At 57.5% G+C, this 15,557-nt stretch overlaps 1 protein-coding gene across 21 annotated transcripts in view; it reads right to left on the bottom strand.

The window, feature by feature from the left end:
- The window catches only part of GRIN1 (glutamate ionotropic receptor NMDA type subunit 1), a 39,635-nt gene extending 24,084 nt beyond the window's left edge, over positions 1-15,551 (bottom strand). For 19 of the 21 annotated variants that reach the window (XR_005628754.1, XM_039720101.1, XM_039720098.1 and 16 more), the window contains exons 1-3: positions 15,250-15,507; positions 10,395-10,529; positions 3,027-3,203 (exon numbers count right to left, since the gene is read on the bottom strand). Coding sequence is in view for 20 of the 21 variants with exons in the window: in XM_039720101.1 (XP_039576035.1) it covers positions 3,027-3,203; positions 10,395-10,529; positions 15,250-15,507 (570 nt within the window). In the remaining variant the exon portion in view is untranslated. Of the gene's footprint in view, positions 1-3,026; positions 3,204-10,394; positions 10,530-15,249 lie in introns of all 21 variants that reach the window. The other 2 variants (XM_039720096.1, XM_039720108.1) reach the window with 2 other exon arrangements.
- Positions 15,552-15,557: the final 6 nt, after the last annotated feature.

Genomic DNA, 15,557 nt, shown 5'->3' on the forward strand with positions numbered 1-15,557 from the left:
AGCCTGATGGCAATGGATCCCTGCCAGGAGCCCGACCCTTTGCACCCCTGGCACAGGGGTCCATGCTCCAAGGCTGCTCCTCAGACAGACAGATTGCTCTTCATCTTGCTTTCCAAACTAATTAGCTTGCCTTTTCCTGAGCATTCAGGCCAGTCTTTGGCAGGACATCTTGTCAGGTGTCCTTTCCATGCAGCTGTGTGACCTTTCCTTTCTTCCCCTTGGAGACAGCCTGACAGGTTTTTCATTGCCTTTCATTAAAAAAATTGGGCCCTGGCAAGGAAAAGTATGTGAAGAAGCCAAATCTGCTTGGAGCTCAGGTCTGCCTTCATTTCTGATGACTCCCACAGTGAGGATTTCTGCAGTGGCTTCTTAGTGGCTGCTGCTGGGCCTGCAGTGAGTCCTGGAGTAATGACTGCAAGGACACCAGAGATGCAGCAGGACAAGCAGGAATGTTCTCCAGTCAGGCAACGCTGGTCACTTCTCCCCAGGCACAGTCAATGTAGCCAAAAACTTGGTCATCCATGCTGCAGCCACCAACCAGAAATTCCTGGGATGTGCTGGCACCTCGACCCAGGCTAGTCAGCAGAGTCTTCAGTACAACAAGGCTGGCCCCAGGTCACCTCTCCCTTTCACTAGCCCTGTTTCCAGAATTACACTAGTAATCCTCCTTTTCCCTTTTTTCCATGTGGTCCTGCAGCGCTTCTCTGATCTTCACGTTTCACACAGGGACTGACGAATCAGAAGTTCCCTTTCCAACACGTGCTCCTGCAATCACTCAAAGATTTGCCACTTTCATGGAGGGCACTGTCCCAGAGAAAGGCAGGCAGCGCAGCAAGGACCTGCCACCTCTGACCCAGAGCTCTGGTTTCAATGTCCAGCACTCCCTTCCGGGCCCCAGGAGCCCCATGAACGAGCAGAGCTGTGCTGGGTGGAGCAGCTCCAGGCTGGGAGCTGCTGCAGACAGCCCCAGGATAAGGCCAGTAGCACATGGGGCACTCCAGGCTGGCCAGCACGGCCTGGGTGCTGGGCTCAGGGCGCTGCTGGAGGTGCAGAACCCATACAGTGGTGCCTGGATGGCACATGGGGCTGGCATGGACCCTGGGGGCAAAGCCATGCTCCAAACCAAGAGCCCAGATGGCAGGTGAGTCTCTGACCCTGAGCAGGTCCTCCATGTCCTCAGGGACTGTGGTCTAAGCCTCGAAGAGGTCGAGATCATGTCTCCTGCCTGCTCCCTCCCCAGGGCCCTTGGAGAGGCTGGGGATGGCCCATGGTACAACTTCATGGCATGAAAAGAGCCAGCACATCAGTGATCAGAAGAGAGACTGGAGAGAAGAGGTGGAGGAAGACAGGAAAGACCCAACAGGGTATCTGCCACCTGCAAGACCAGTCAGACCAGTCTGCCTGACCTTTTGTCAAAGGAAAAAGAAACAAGATGCAGTGGCACACCCCAAAGAGAAGACAAGGTGACCTACTAGGACAGAGCAGGTGCCCCCGGCTGGAGAGTGGCTCGAGCATCTGCAGCAGCCCAGGGGCTGCCAGAGGACAAAAAGACATGGTAGATGCAGTGCAAAATGGGGAGGGTCTGAGGACAGACCCTCCCTCCCCATCTTTCAAGCTCTCAAAGGCTTTCCTGCAGGGTGGGAAGGCTGAAGTAGAAATGCACCCTGTGTGTGGAAGCACCACATGAGGGGGGCAAATAGGAGTGGAGGCATGAGAGGGAACAGAAAATGGGATGCACAGGAACTACAGGAAAACAGAAAGTGGAATTCAAAAGATGCAAGAGGAGGGAGAGAGACTCTCCCTGTATGAAGGGCATTGTGCTGGGAAGAGACTTTGGAGAAAAACACTGTCCTGCTGTCACCCAGCGGGAAGCTGCCTTTGGAGGCAGGAGGATCCCTATGTGGCTGGTGGAACATCAGGGCCTTGTGACAACCTGGAGTGCAGCAAGGATGAAACTTCTTGAAAACCACCTCCATAATCAGGAGTCTGGTCAGTCTGGCTTGTGCCTGCCTGCACCCCTGCAGCAGCTGTTCCTCCAGGGAGATGGTGCAGAGCAGTCACAGGATCCCATCTCAGCTCAGCCACCAACTCCAACCACAAGAAGCACCCATGGCCACATCTCAACAGCCGAGAGACTGCCAAAGGTCGGCAGGTGGGGCTGCAAGGAGCAGGCTGGGGAGGGAACATCCCCGAATGGGTGCCTGCCCTGATGCTGCTGGAGGCTTGGATGAACTCAGGCTCTGCCCATCCGAAGAGGATCTCACCCTGCCCCAGGAGAGAGGACACGCTGAGGCAGGAGGTGTTTCCTCGCCTTCCAGATTGCAGCCACGCAGCTCCCTGTGCTCTTCTCTGCTTGCCTTGAACACTTGTCCAGTCCCTTCCCTCCAGGCCGTGGCTCTGCGCTTTGTCCCCGCTCCTCGGGGCCCTGCCCTGCTCCCTCCCTGCTGCTGCTGGCCCTGAGAGCAGGAGCGAGGTCCCACACCCGGCCCTGCCATGCATGGGGTGTCAGGAAAGCAGCGTTTGGCATGTGCTTCGATGGAGATGGGAACGGGCCGACAGCGCTACCGAGAGGATCATCAGAGCCCCGCTGCCCTGCCCCGCCCAGGCACTGAGCTGAGCCCCGATGGACAATTCAGAAGCTGCTTTTCGGGGTGGGTTTGGCACTGCTGGGTCTGCCTGGCCCCGGGGTGGCTGCAGTGGGGCAGGTGCTTCCCTAAACTGGTCCTCTCCTTGGGTGGGAAACTCGGGCAAGGCATTTGCAGAGCTCCAGGTTATCCTTCCCTTCATTTTGTAGTCGATTTACATGTAGGAGATTTTGACCATGGCAAAGCAAGTGAAATGAATAAAGTACAAAGTTCTGTCAGGTACTAGTCAGACACTGTTGATGCTTTAAGCATGTTAGCCATGTTACAATGGAAAGAAAAGGTGTTTTACATACAGAAATCTACATACATACAACAGCCCAAGACTTCTAGTTTCGTTGTTGTTGTTTAAACAAAGCTACAAGACAATGTTCAGGAACTGACCTTGGACTCTTTCTCCTCCAGGAGGGTCTCCAGCTTCTTCTGTGCAGCACGACCCTCGTGGTCGTCGCTGACTATCAGAATGACGTGGTTCCAGTTGAAGACTCTCATCATCTCAAACCAGACGTTGGCCTGGTGAGAGTAAGGTGGGACCGTGCGCAAAAAGGACAGGTGGATGCTCTGCAAGGAAGAACAAGAGCTGAACACAGACTGTGGGGGTGTCAGCCACGTCTGCAGGGACAAGGACAGGGACAGGGACAGGGATCCATTCGGGCCCCCACATCTTGAGCTAACGTCTGGGACCTGCATCCTTCCTTCTGGCTGGGGAGCAAACCCTGGATATGACTTTGTACCTCTCTGTGGTTAAACCAGAGCATGGCAAAGGGGAGTTTCTGCTTTGTGGTCCATAAATGCACAGAGAAGAAAGGCCTATCAATCCATGAATGACCAGCAGTGTTCAGTGCAAATATAGCCTTGCCTCTTGACCTTTTAAATAATGACCAGACAATGGACATCAAAAAGCAGAAGAATTCCCTTCAGAAGGCCAGAGACAGGTACAGGCAGCTGTGTGTTCATTGTGTCCATGGCAGAAGTTCAGAAAGGCAGTTTTATAACATGGTCCCTGGCTGTTTCTAGGTCAGCCTGTTCTGCAGCAGCAGGCAGAGGAGGCAGCTCTGGACCCGTGCCCCAGCAAAGCTCTCTGGTTGGGTTAGAGACATCGTTATGGTTGGGTGATTGTGCAACAGCAATTCTAGCCTAATTAAGTACAGTGCTCTTAGGGGAGCAATCAGACCAAAAGCTGGAGCTGACAGAGAGCTTTTAAACAAATGCAGCTTGTCCAAAAAGCCCTAGAGTCAAATATTAGGAAGTGAAAGTGCTCATGCTCAGCATGGACCCTACTTGACAGCCCAGCTACGTGCTGGAGGGAGGCAGGAGCCAGAACTGGAGAGGACAAAAATAAAGCACCATAACATTTCTTTCTCTAAGGCTGATATGGTTGTCTGAACTGAACAGAGCTTGTCCAGACCTGCTCATCCAGAGACCAGACCCAGAATGGGTCAGAAATGTCCTGAATGGGCCAAAGTAACACACACTGGGAAGGAAAAGGTGTCATGTTCCCCATGGACACACACAGGAGGAACAGACACACCAGATAAATCCTCTTCCTCACACTCTACACAGTGATAATGTCAAACCAGACCATGAAACGTGTGGAAAAGGATGCAAACTCCCTGCTGTGCTCAGGGCTCCCTGCCCAGGGTCAGCAGGTCCCTGCTCCTGCCCCAGCCCAGCACATGGGAATGGGGGAGCAGCAGAGCCACCACAGCACCAGGAACATTTCCTGAACTCAGACTCTGAGGAGAAGGGTGGGTGTTTAACCAGAGGAGGAAACAAACCAGGAGAGCCCCAACAAGACTCTCAGAGTGTGACTGATACAAACAGTACAGTTACAGGAAAAGCAGCTCACCCCACAGACCCGTGGGATTGGGAGAAAGCCCCAAGGGACAAACAATGGAAAGGCAAGCATGGTGTCCACACTAACTCAGTGTGCAAGATCTCTCTGAGGTCAGCAGAGATGCCCAGAAATTTCCAGGTCCTGCTGCACAGCCTGGGCCAGGGGCACACCACCTGCGTCTAAGCATTTATAATTTTCAACCCCTCAGCATTTTTAATTGCTTTAAGGAAATCCAGGGAAAGTGAAACTGGAAATGGGGAAAAATATCAGAAGAGAGGAAAGAGCTGGAAAAATAACAGAAAAGCCAATATTAAAAATGAAATCAGAGAAACACAAGTTAAAACTTCTATAAATTTTTTTTCAATCCCTTTTTCAAATGAAAAAAACCCCTTTGAAATTTCTGTATATTGCATCAAATTACTTTCTAGCTTCCCAACCAGCTTGCAAATATGGTGTTTAACCAATCATTGCTTTCTTAAGTATTATAAATACATAACACTGGGTTCAGAGGAAAAAAATACTGCAAAGTTGTTGGGGGTCAACTTGGTTTAACAGTCCAGGCAAATTTGCTTTCTGAGGTGGTGTCAAAAGGGTCATGGACAGACTCTGGTGGTATCTCAGCTCCTGGATCCCTGAACTGTGGTTTTCAAATACGATAATGAAGAAAATTCATGTCAAATGATGAGCTGAGATCTCAGGATGAGCACTCAGGGTCTGGCACAGCTTTTGAAGCACCTGGGACTCCTGAGCATCTTTGCAAGGGCCAAAGAATGGCAGAAAAATGAACAGAGTCCCCCAGAGGTTCACATGGCCAGCTTGTGCTGTGCAGAGGCAGCTGAGGATCCAGCTTGATGTGATTTGATACCTCCCCCATCCCAGCACACGCAGTGACATCCCCCAGGTCCCTGTCACACCCCTCTGGAACTCAGCACAGAGCTCTGCTGGGCAAGGGCACATGGGCTGCCCTGCAGAGGAAGGGGAGGCAGTGATTTATACACCCTCATTAGCCCATTTATTGGCAAATAACTGTTAAAAAAGACCAGTGGTTTTTAGCAGAGCCCCTGTGAGACAGGGGCACAGGCCATGGGCTCGCTCAGCTGCACCAGCTGTGCTCCTGCTGTGCTGCTCCAGCACTTGAACTCGGGGCTGTCCTCACTCCCTCCCCTCAGATCAGGCACTCAGCAAAAACTGCTCCTCACTACAAATCCACACTGGCCTTGTGGGGTGGTTTGTAGGATCCTCACCCCTTGCTCTGCTCTGAGTGTGCCTGGTGCCAGCCAGCGCTGGAGTGGGACCATGGCAATGGCTCACAGCAACCCCAAACCTCCCTGCAGCCCACCCACCCCTCAGTGCTCAGCCCTGTGCTCCCCCACTTCATTCTGGTTCTGCAAAAGGGCAGCAAATACAGGCTGGGGTGAAATCCAGGGGCCCAAGCTCAGCAGGAACCCAAGGGTTGGAGCCAAAAAGCACCAGAATGAGCAGGGTTGGAGGCTGGGGATGTTTCCTGTGAGGTGGGCAGACCCTGGCACAGGGCGCCCAGAGCAGCTGTGGCTGCCCCTGGATCCCTGGCAGTGCCCAAGACCAGGCTGCACAGAGCTTGGAGCACCCTGGGATAGTGGGAGGTGTCCCTGCCATGGCAGGGGTGGCACTAGGTGGGCTTTAATGTCCCTCCCATCCCAAACCAGTCTGGGATTCTGTGATGATTCTGTGTGGGGTCAGGACTTGACAACTGCAAATATCTGATGCAAGCCCATACAAAGAGTGTGTGTGTGCGTGTGTGTGTGTGTGTGTAAACATAGACTGTACATGCACAGCTGTGAGCCTGCACCTGCAGAAAGCACAGGAGTGCAGGGAACATGCCTGAGTGCTGCAATCCTGTGCACAGCCTGCAGCAGGCTCTGAGCTGGGAGAGAGCACTGGGGGTGCCTTGGCATGGGGATTTACCCACAGGGAAAAGGGCATGGCTGGGGGCCAGCAAGCAGTGCTTGTGTGTCCCATCAGGGCCTTGCAGAGCACCATGAGTGAAGGGTTTGTCCCCTGTGTGCCCAGGGGCTCACCCCAGACAGGGCCCAGGCTGGGGGAGGGATTTTTCCTGCAGGCTGAAGGGAGCAATGTGCTTCATTACCTGTGGCAGTGGGGTCAATGCACTCCCCAGCTGAGCTGCCTGGGGGATTTCAGAGAGATTGACAGAGATCCCAATCTGTAGAGCTCCTGAAAATTTGGTAAAATTCACCAGCTGGGCATGGGAAAGAAGTGTTGGCCAGTGTTTCCATGGAGGGAACCTGCCCACTGTCCCACATGACAGCTGTGGGGTGGGAAGGAACTGAGACAGCTCTGAGATAGCTCAGAGAGTGCAGGGAGGGATTTTGGGGGCAGAGCTCAGACTGAAGTGCACTCTCTGCCTTTCCCTGCAGTGCACGGAGGAAGGGATGGGGCAGGGCCACTGTGGGGTGGTGGGGCTGCTCAGTCCTGCTCCCAGCTGGAATCTGAGAGCCTGTGGGGCTCTGCTGCCATGTGGGAGCTCCATCAGGCCATCTCTCCACTACCCGGGCCTGCCCTTGCACATTGCAGGCTGCCTCTCCTGCCCTGGTGAGGGCTGTGCTGCCCTGCTGAGGCCTCTCCTACCCTGCTGAGGCTTCTCCTGCCCTGCTGAGGCTTCTCCTGCCCTGCTGAGGGCTCTCCTGCCCTGCTGAGGGTTGTGCTCCCCACTCCCAGGACAAACATCTCTGTGCTGCACCCAGCAGCCTCTGCAGCCATCACCTGTGGGTGCCAGTGGAGGGGTTCTGACCCTGACCTTGGTCAACAAGAGCCACTTTTGTCCCCACCTGCACCTTCCCAGCCCTAACAGGGCTCCCTCTGAGCACGGGCTGCCTGTGAGACAGTAATAAGCAGCAAACCCTTTGCAGTGGACAAGCCTTGTGAGGGCTTGGAATGGTTCCAGGGAGAGCGGAACCAGACAGAAATGGTTCCAGAGAGAAAATCCATCCCCTGACTGGAGACAGAGACAGACCTCACTTAAATACTGGGGCAAGGTGCTGGAGCTGAAGAAGCTCTCCAATTGCAGCATGTCTAAACTCCACTTTCCAACTCCTCCAGCAGCAGAGCAGGCCTCTTAATTTATTAATTTATTATTAATTTATTAATTTATTATTCTATCTCCCTGTTCCTCTGCTGCAATGACCTGCTGTGGGGTGGGGAGGGGCTCAGCAGCCAGGGTGTCCCTCCAGCCCCACAGGTCCCTCGTGGTGGTGTTGAAGAGCACAGACCTTCCTGAGCTGTGCATCCCCGGGCTCTGCTCTCACACTCGGTGTCAGCTCACATTTTTCATGGTGCCAGGATGTCAGTGTCATCTCGTTTGTTTCAGCTGAGATGCAGAGCAGATAGAAACACCCGCAGTGGCCTGTGGGGGACGGGAGCACTGAGGGAAAGCCAGAGGGGGATTTTTGCAATGCTCAGCCCATGAGATCTCCCTGGAGGGCTCTCCATAGCCATGGACACACAGTGATGGAACCACTCTGCTGCCTTCACCTTGAGAGTCCCTCTCTGCCCCAGTCCCCTGCTGACCTCTCTCAGAGGTGAGGGATCCAGAGACTCCTCCCCAGCACGCGGGACTGTGCTGGGTGCTGTGGGGGTCTCAGTAAAGGAACAGCTCATGATTTCATGAGGTGTATAAGGAGGCCAAGCCAGAGTGCTCTGCCTGCTAACTGCAATATTATTTCTAGAACAAATGTTTGGTTACTGGAACAGTAAAACTCACCTCCCTCGGGTATCTTTGCTGAAAGACTGGTACAGCTCATGGGCCACTGTGCTTCACTGGAGATGCTCTGAGAGCACCAAAATATTCTGGGCAAACCTTCCATGCTGAGGCCCACACCTTTCCTCTCCTGGTAGCCTTAAGAGGATCAAAATTAACCCAACTTCAGCCCCCTGTGAAATTCAGCTAAAATTGTCTGATGCCTCCAAAACCAATTAGGGGCGTACATAAAAAGTGATCCTACAAGCTTGTTTCCATAGAAACTAAGCTGAAAGACGTAATTTCCTGAATTAAAACAAAAAAGAAAGCAAGCTGATCACTGGAAACCAAAAAGGGAACAGCTGAATGTCCCTGTGTCACGAGCCAGCCTGTCCTGCATGGGGTGTGCAGAACCTTCCACTGTCCTGTCCCACAGCTCCACACCCCTCTGTCCCCCACTCCCACCTTTGCTGTCCCCTACACTGTCCAAACATCCTTTGTTCCTCTACACAGTCCCTGCCTTTGCTCCATCTCCTGCCTGCAGCTCCCTGCTCTTCAGAGAGCTCCAAGCCTTGGTGGGCAGGAGGCTGAGCACGATGCCAGCCAGGCAGGAGCACTCTGAGGGGTGTTGGGGTGGGCATCCTGGGCTCCCTGCCCAGCTCTGCCAGGCAAGTGTACCCCTGGACCTGTTCAACACCCCCAGTATTCCATGGACAGCACCTCCCTGCCAGCACACTGGGTCACCACTGTGGCCGTGGGTCTCTCCCCAGCCCTGAAGTGAGCCGGGGGGGGGTTATGAGGCTGCTCTGCAGAAAACATGTTTTAAAAAGGAAAAGACTGGCAGAAGGAGAGGACAGAGTCAGCCCCTAGGGGTGAGCACTCCAGGCCAGCACGAGGCTGGACAGCACAGGTGGGCAGGGCTGCTTTACTGGGCACAGCCCTGCAGAGATGGAGCAAGAGGAGGTGCAGGGTCCCCTCTTGCTGCCATCGTGGGCCCTGTGACAAGGACCCTCTCAGTGACATTCCTGTCAGATCTATCTCCTCCCTAAAGCAGCAAGAAGCAAATCCCCCCTGAACACTTCCTGCCTGCTCTGCCAGCTCTGCTGCCATCCTTTTCCATCTAACCATGCCTGGTGGGACCCTGACAGGATGTGCAGGTCCCCAGCCCTGCCAGCCACCATCACCAGCACTGCCGTGGTCATGGCTTGCTGACCACCCTGCCATGGCTTCCCTGATGGGAGATGCCAAAATCTGCTGCTGCTTCAGCCAAGCAGTGCTGCTGGTGCCTCTCTGGGAGCTTCTGCTCCTCCTCCTGAAATTTGACTTTATTTACCGTGTAGGTGGAGTGACTATTTTTGCACTGAACATTTACATTTGTGAATATTCACATTTTCCAAGCAAAGGCTGATTCGTGCTTTGAAGCAGGCTCGATCTCACCCACTGAGCTCGTGTGCCTGGATAAAATCCTGCAACGGCATTTGGAAGGCCTGGCTCTGCTCAGCTCCTCCTTTTGCCTTTCCTAAAGCTTTAGGTGTTTGCCAAAGGGGCTGTGAGCTGAGGGCCAGGGCAGCACCTCATTACCCAGGCGCTGCTTGCACATGGCAGGACCTCATCCAGTCTGGAAGTCTCTGAGTTCCCACAGGGACAGCTGAGACACTGGAATCTGAACCTCTGTCTTGAGTGCTGACCAGCCTCAGTGTCATGTGAAGCCTCAGGATATTCTGTTATCTCCCCTACCAATACCCAGAAACCCAGAGAAGTGAATGCAACGAAACAACCTCCCAGCCCTAGAGAGATGTAGAGGCTCTAACAGGATCCTCTGCCTGAGCCCCCTGGACCCCCTGGCTGGCAGCAGTGAGCAGGGCAGGAGCCAGCTCGTGCCTTTGCCGTGGCTGGAGAGCAGCGAGCCCGGCAGCCTGCACAGCAGCGCTGCAGAAATCATCCGGCACTATGTAGGTCAGCACTGGCAGCTGCAAAAAAATTATGTACCCTGGAATGCAGGGGAGAGAGAAAGAGAGAGACAGAGAGAGAGAGAGAGAGAGAGAGAGAGGGAGGGATGCAGGCTGGGCTGGAGAGGGTGGACGGACAGACACAGAGAGTGCAGACATCATGAACCCTCCTGCCGGGACTCTTGATTTACAGCACATGTATGAGGTATCAGAGCAAAGCATGCATCAGTTACCTTATCAGAATATATAGACATGCGTGTTGTCAGACCAATGACAGGGATCCTGTAGAAGCCAGCTGTGTATGATACAGGTGTTGGTGTTAGGTGATCGTTGGGAGCAGGAGGGTGACTAACTAATATTGCATAGACCTGTAGGACAGGATACACGACACAAACATTATTTCACGGGAGCGCAACGGCCATCGAGCGCGATTTGTTTTTCCCTTTTCTTTTCTGCAATGCTAAACAGCCCCATGTTAACATGATAATGGCACTGCAATGGCTCGGAGTGGGGAAGCAGGGGCTGTGCTGGGAGCCAGGGGTGCTGTGCCACGGCTGGAGGGGATGGCTCTACTCAGGGTTACGCCCTAATGGAATGCCGTGCCCAGCCGCTCCTCTCGCTAAACTAATAACTTCCACGGATTAAAGGGAAGCATCTCCCTTCCAGTCACACTGTGTAATGCGATTTCTTTAACCGCACATTTAATACTCGGTTGTAATTCCCCTCTGAGGACTATTAGGAACAAAGTGGTCAGCTGGGACTGTGGCGGGAGCGGGAGCGCGGAGCCAGGGAGCGAATCAGCCATCTGGCCCTGGGCACACGGGAATGGCAGAGCGCGCAGGGCGGGGGCAGCAGCCGGGATCTGTCCCCGGCCAGGGATCTGGGCTATACAAAATGGGGAAGGAGGATCTCGGGAAAATTCCGCTGTTACGGCAGAACTGGGATTTTGGTCTCCAGCAGGATCCTGCTTTGTGTCAAAGGGAGAGGAAGGAGCTGGGTACTCCCTGCGGATCCTTTATTACACCAATGTCCTTTCGCAGCACAAGGAATGTCCCCAGCTGCTGACAGGTCTCCAGCTAGGGCGAATCAGTGCAAGGACTTTGATGTCTGGAGGAAATAACTCCTCCTTTTCCAAGCATCTGCCCAAGCCCCAGGAGGTGCCCAGCACCCGGGCTGGAGGGACAGATTGCCAGGACAGGAGAGGAGGACGGAGCCTGCCTGGGGAAGGGCCCCTGCGGTCTGGAGGAAGAGGGAGGATCCTGCTTAGCATTGGGAGGGAGTAAAGTGAGGGCGCAGAGGGAGCTGGGGCAGGGGCTGGAGACCCTACGTGGGAGTAGGGATTAATTGCTAGAGAAGAGCTTGGGAAGGTCCTGGGGATGCAGGAGGAGGGGATGCCCTGGGCAGAGGTGCCCGGTGCTGACACGGGGGGTGAGGACCCGCAGCCAGCAGGGCGGGGCAGGGCGCTGGGGCAGGAGCGGGCTCGGGGCAGCGGCGGGGCCGTGCGGGGCTGGGTTAGTGCTGTGGCGCACGGCAGCCGCCGGCAGGAGCCATTTTGCGTGCGCGGGCTGCCAGCCCCTCCTTTGCCTCGCAGCCCCCGCTCGGGCACGGCGCCAGCGAGCGGGGACCGAGCGGGGCACAGCGGCCGGGACAGCCCCCAGCGTGTCGGACAGAGCGGGCACCCCGAGCCCAGCGCCCCCCGCAGCCCCAGCAGCCGCGGCCGCGCTGCCTCCCGCACGGCTGTGCCCGCACCGGGCCGGCGCTCCGCGGGCGCTGCGCGGGGACGAGGCGTGGAGGCGGCACGGCCACGGGCATCCATCGGCCGGCAGCGCTGGAGGGAGCCTGGGCTCGGAGCGGGACCCGCCGAGCCTCCCCTGCTGCCGGGGGACAGCGGGGGCCGGCGAGAGCTCGCGCTGCCCGGCACGGCCGCCTCGCCACGGCTGTCCCCAGCTACCCTCCACCTCCACAGCGGGAAGCTGGGCTGCAAAGGCGTCGGCTGTGCCCCACGCGGCCCCCCCAGCCCCCTGCCCTCGCTGGCTGTGCGTGCCCGGCTGCGCACACGCATTTCTCTGCGCCTTGGGGCGGTGAGGCTCCGTGCCGGGGGCGCTCATGCAATTCGGGGCGCGTTCCCATCTGCGCACGGGCCCCCGCGGGCCTTCCGAGTGCGGGGTGTGCTGGACGAGGGGTGGGTCTGTGCCTGCCTGCCCGCCCCGACGGCCCCCACTGACGGCCTGGGGTGGCTGGCCGGGCTCTGCACCCAGGGCACACGCAGGGGAGATGGAGAGGTCACCCCGGGCTGCACCGCAGCACTGAGGGCTCGGGCTGCACCCTCCGGGGCGCTGAGAGTGACCCGTGGGCACAGCAGGGAGCATCATTCTGTGCTCATGTGCACAGTCATACACAGCGCACACCGAGTCTGTGTGCGTGAGCACCCTGGGTCTGTGTGTCTGTGTGTCTGTGCAGGTGTACACCCTGGGTCCGTGTGTCTGTGTGTCTGTGCAGGTGTGCACCCTGGGTCCGTGTGTCTGTGTGTCCATGTGTCTGTGCATGCCGTGCCTGCGTGTCTGCACCCCCAGCTGTGTGTGCCCACGTCCCATGTGTGTGTGTGGCAGTGGGTGTGCCAGGTCTCTCACACAGATGTGTGTGTCACAGCAGCTGTGCACTCTGGCACAAATGCAGACTTGTGTGTGAGCCCATGTTTGCACAGCAGTGCACGTGTGCACATGGCATATGTGTGTGTGTGTGTGTGCGCGCACATGGAATGCATGTGTGTGCATGGAATGTGTGCACATGGAGTGTGTGCACATGGAGTGTGTGTGCACATGGAGTATGTGTGCGCATGGAGTGTGTGCACATGGAGTGTGTGTGCACATGGAGTGTGTGTGTGCACATGGAGTGTGTGTATGCATATGGAATGCGTGTGTGTGCATGCAATGTGTGCACATGGAGTGTGTGTGCACATGGAGTGTGTGTGCACATGGAGTGTGTGTGTGCACATGGAGTGTGTGTGCGTGCACATGGAGTGTGTGTGCACATGGAATGTGTGTGTGCACATGGAGTGTGTGCACATGGAGTGTGTGTGCACATGGAGTGTGTGTGTGCACATGGAGTGCAGCCCGTGGGCATTCCTATGTGTGTGAGGGCACAGTCTGCGTGCATGCGTGGTGTTCCCTGTGCCCACATGTCCCCCCAGTTTGGGTTGCCCGTGTGTGCTCACACCTAGCTCTGTGTGTGCCTGTGTGTGGTGTAGGTGTATGTGCATGTTGCTGTGCATGCACAGCATTGGGTGGGCATGTATGTGCACAGCTCAGGACATGGGGGCCTGTGTGTGCCCAGTGTGTGTGTGAGCCTGGGTGTGCCCAGGGGCTGTGTGAGTGAGCCTGTGTGTGCGCTGGTATGTGTGTGAGAGCCTGTGTGTGCCCAGTGTGTGTGTGAGCCTGGGTGTGCCCAGGGGCTGTGTGAGTGAGCCTGTGTGTGCGCTGGTATATGTGAATCTCTGCATGCCTAGGGTTTGTGTGTGAATCTGTGTGTGCCCAGGGAGTATGTGTGAGTCTGTGTGTGTCTGAGCTTTGTATGTGAGCCTGTGTGCACGCAGGTGTGTGTGTGTCTGTGTGTGCTCAAGGGCTGTGTCTGTGTTAGTCTATATGTGCTTAGGCTTCGTCTGTGAGTCTGTGCCTGCCTGGGTTTCATGTGTGAGCCCATGTGTGCCCTGCTATGTGTGTGGGTGCTTGTGTGCACCCCTGAGTGTGTGTGTGATCCCTGTGTGCCCTGAGGGGTGTGTGTGTGTGCCTGCGTGTGCCCCAGGGATGTGGGGGTGCCCCTGTGTGCCCCAGGCTGCTGGTGTGAGCCCATGTGCTCCCTGGGGTGTGTGTGTGAGCTCCCGTGTGCTCTGAGGCGTGTGTGTGAACCCATGTGTGACCCGGGTGGGCGTTGCAGGTGGCCATGCATGCCCTGGGCGGTGTGCATGAGCCCATATGTGCCGGGGGGCTGTGCAGGTGCCAGTGTGTGCCCCAGGGTGTCAGTGGGTGTCCGTGCGTGCCCCAGGATGTCAGTGGGTGCCTGGGGGTGTCAGTGGGTGTCCGTGCATGCCCCAGGGTGTCAGTGGGTGCCCGTGCATACCCCAGGGTGTCAGTGGGTGTCCGGGTGTGCCCCAGGGTGTCAGTGGGTGCCTGTGCGTGCCCCAGGGTGTCCGTGCATGCCCCAGGGTGTCAGTGGGTGTCCGTGCGTGCCCCAGGATGTCAGTGGGTGCCTGGGGGTGTCAGTGGGTGTCCGTGCATGCCCCAGGGTGTTAGTGTGTGCCCGGGTGTGCTCCAGGGTGTCAGTGGGTGCCCGTGCATACCCCAGGGTGTCAGTGTGTGCCCGTGCGTGCCCCAGGGTGTCAGTGGGTGCCCGTGCATACCCCAGGGTGTCAGTGGGTGCCCATGCGTGCCCCAGGGTGTCAGTGTGTGCCCGTGCGTGCCCCAGGGTGTCAGTGGGTGCCCGTGCGTGCCCGGGCTGCGTGCGGGTGCCCGGGTGTGCCCGGGGGTGCACGGAGCGCGCAGCCTGCCGCGCTTACATAAAGGCTGCAATGCGGGCAGCGCGCCCCGGGCCCGGCAGGACCCCGCACGCCGCGGCTCGGCCGGGGGGCACCGCGGGGCCGTGCCCATGCGTGCCCCAGGGTGTCAGTGTGTGCCCGTGCGTGCCCCAGGGTGTCAGCGGGTGCCCGTGCATACCCCAGGGTGTCAGTGTGTGCCCGTGCGTGCCCCAGGGTGTCAGTGGGTGCCCGGGCATACCCCAGGGTGTCAGTGGGTGCCCATGCGTGCCCCAGGGTGTCAGTGTGTGCCCGTGCGTGCCCCAGGGTGTCAGTGGGTGCCCGTGCGTGCCCGGGCTGCGTGCGGGTGCCCGGGTGTGCCCGGGGGTGCACGGAGCGCGCAGCCTGCCGCGCTTACATAAAGGCTGCAATGCGGGCAGCGCGCCCCGGGCCCGGCAGGACCCCGCACGCCGCGGCTCGGCCGGGGGGCACCGCGGGGCCGGGGCGGGGTGGCCGCGGGGGCGGCGGCTCGGGTCCCGCCGGGGACGGGGCGGGGAGGGGGTGTCGCCGTCCCGGGGTACCTGGCTGGAGATGAGGTCCTCGCAGACGGACAGGGCCATCTGGATGGCGTTGGGCTTGTGGGTGACGGAGGTGGCGTTGAGCTGAAGCTTCCAGGTGCCGTGCCGCTTGTTGGCCTGGTTCACCGCCTCGCGGAAGATCTGCTCGTGCTTCTTGGTGCTCAGCACCGCGCCGATATTGACGATCTTAGGGTCGCAGCCGGCGCGGGCGAAGGACGAGGAGAAGAGGAGGGCGAGCAGCAGCAGCCGCATGGTGCTCATCCACGGGCGGCCCGGAGCCCGCCGGGCCCCCCGCGCCCCCCGCCCGCCCG

Source organism: Passer montanus, unplaced genomic scaffold, assembly GCF_014805655.1.
Source record: "Passer montanus isolate IOZ18808 unplaced genomic scaffold, ASM1480565v1 scaffold43, whole genome shotgun sequence".
Taxonomy (NCBI): Eukaryota; Metazoa; Chordata; class Aves; order Passeriformes; family Passeridae; genus Passer; species Passer montanus.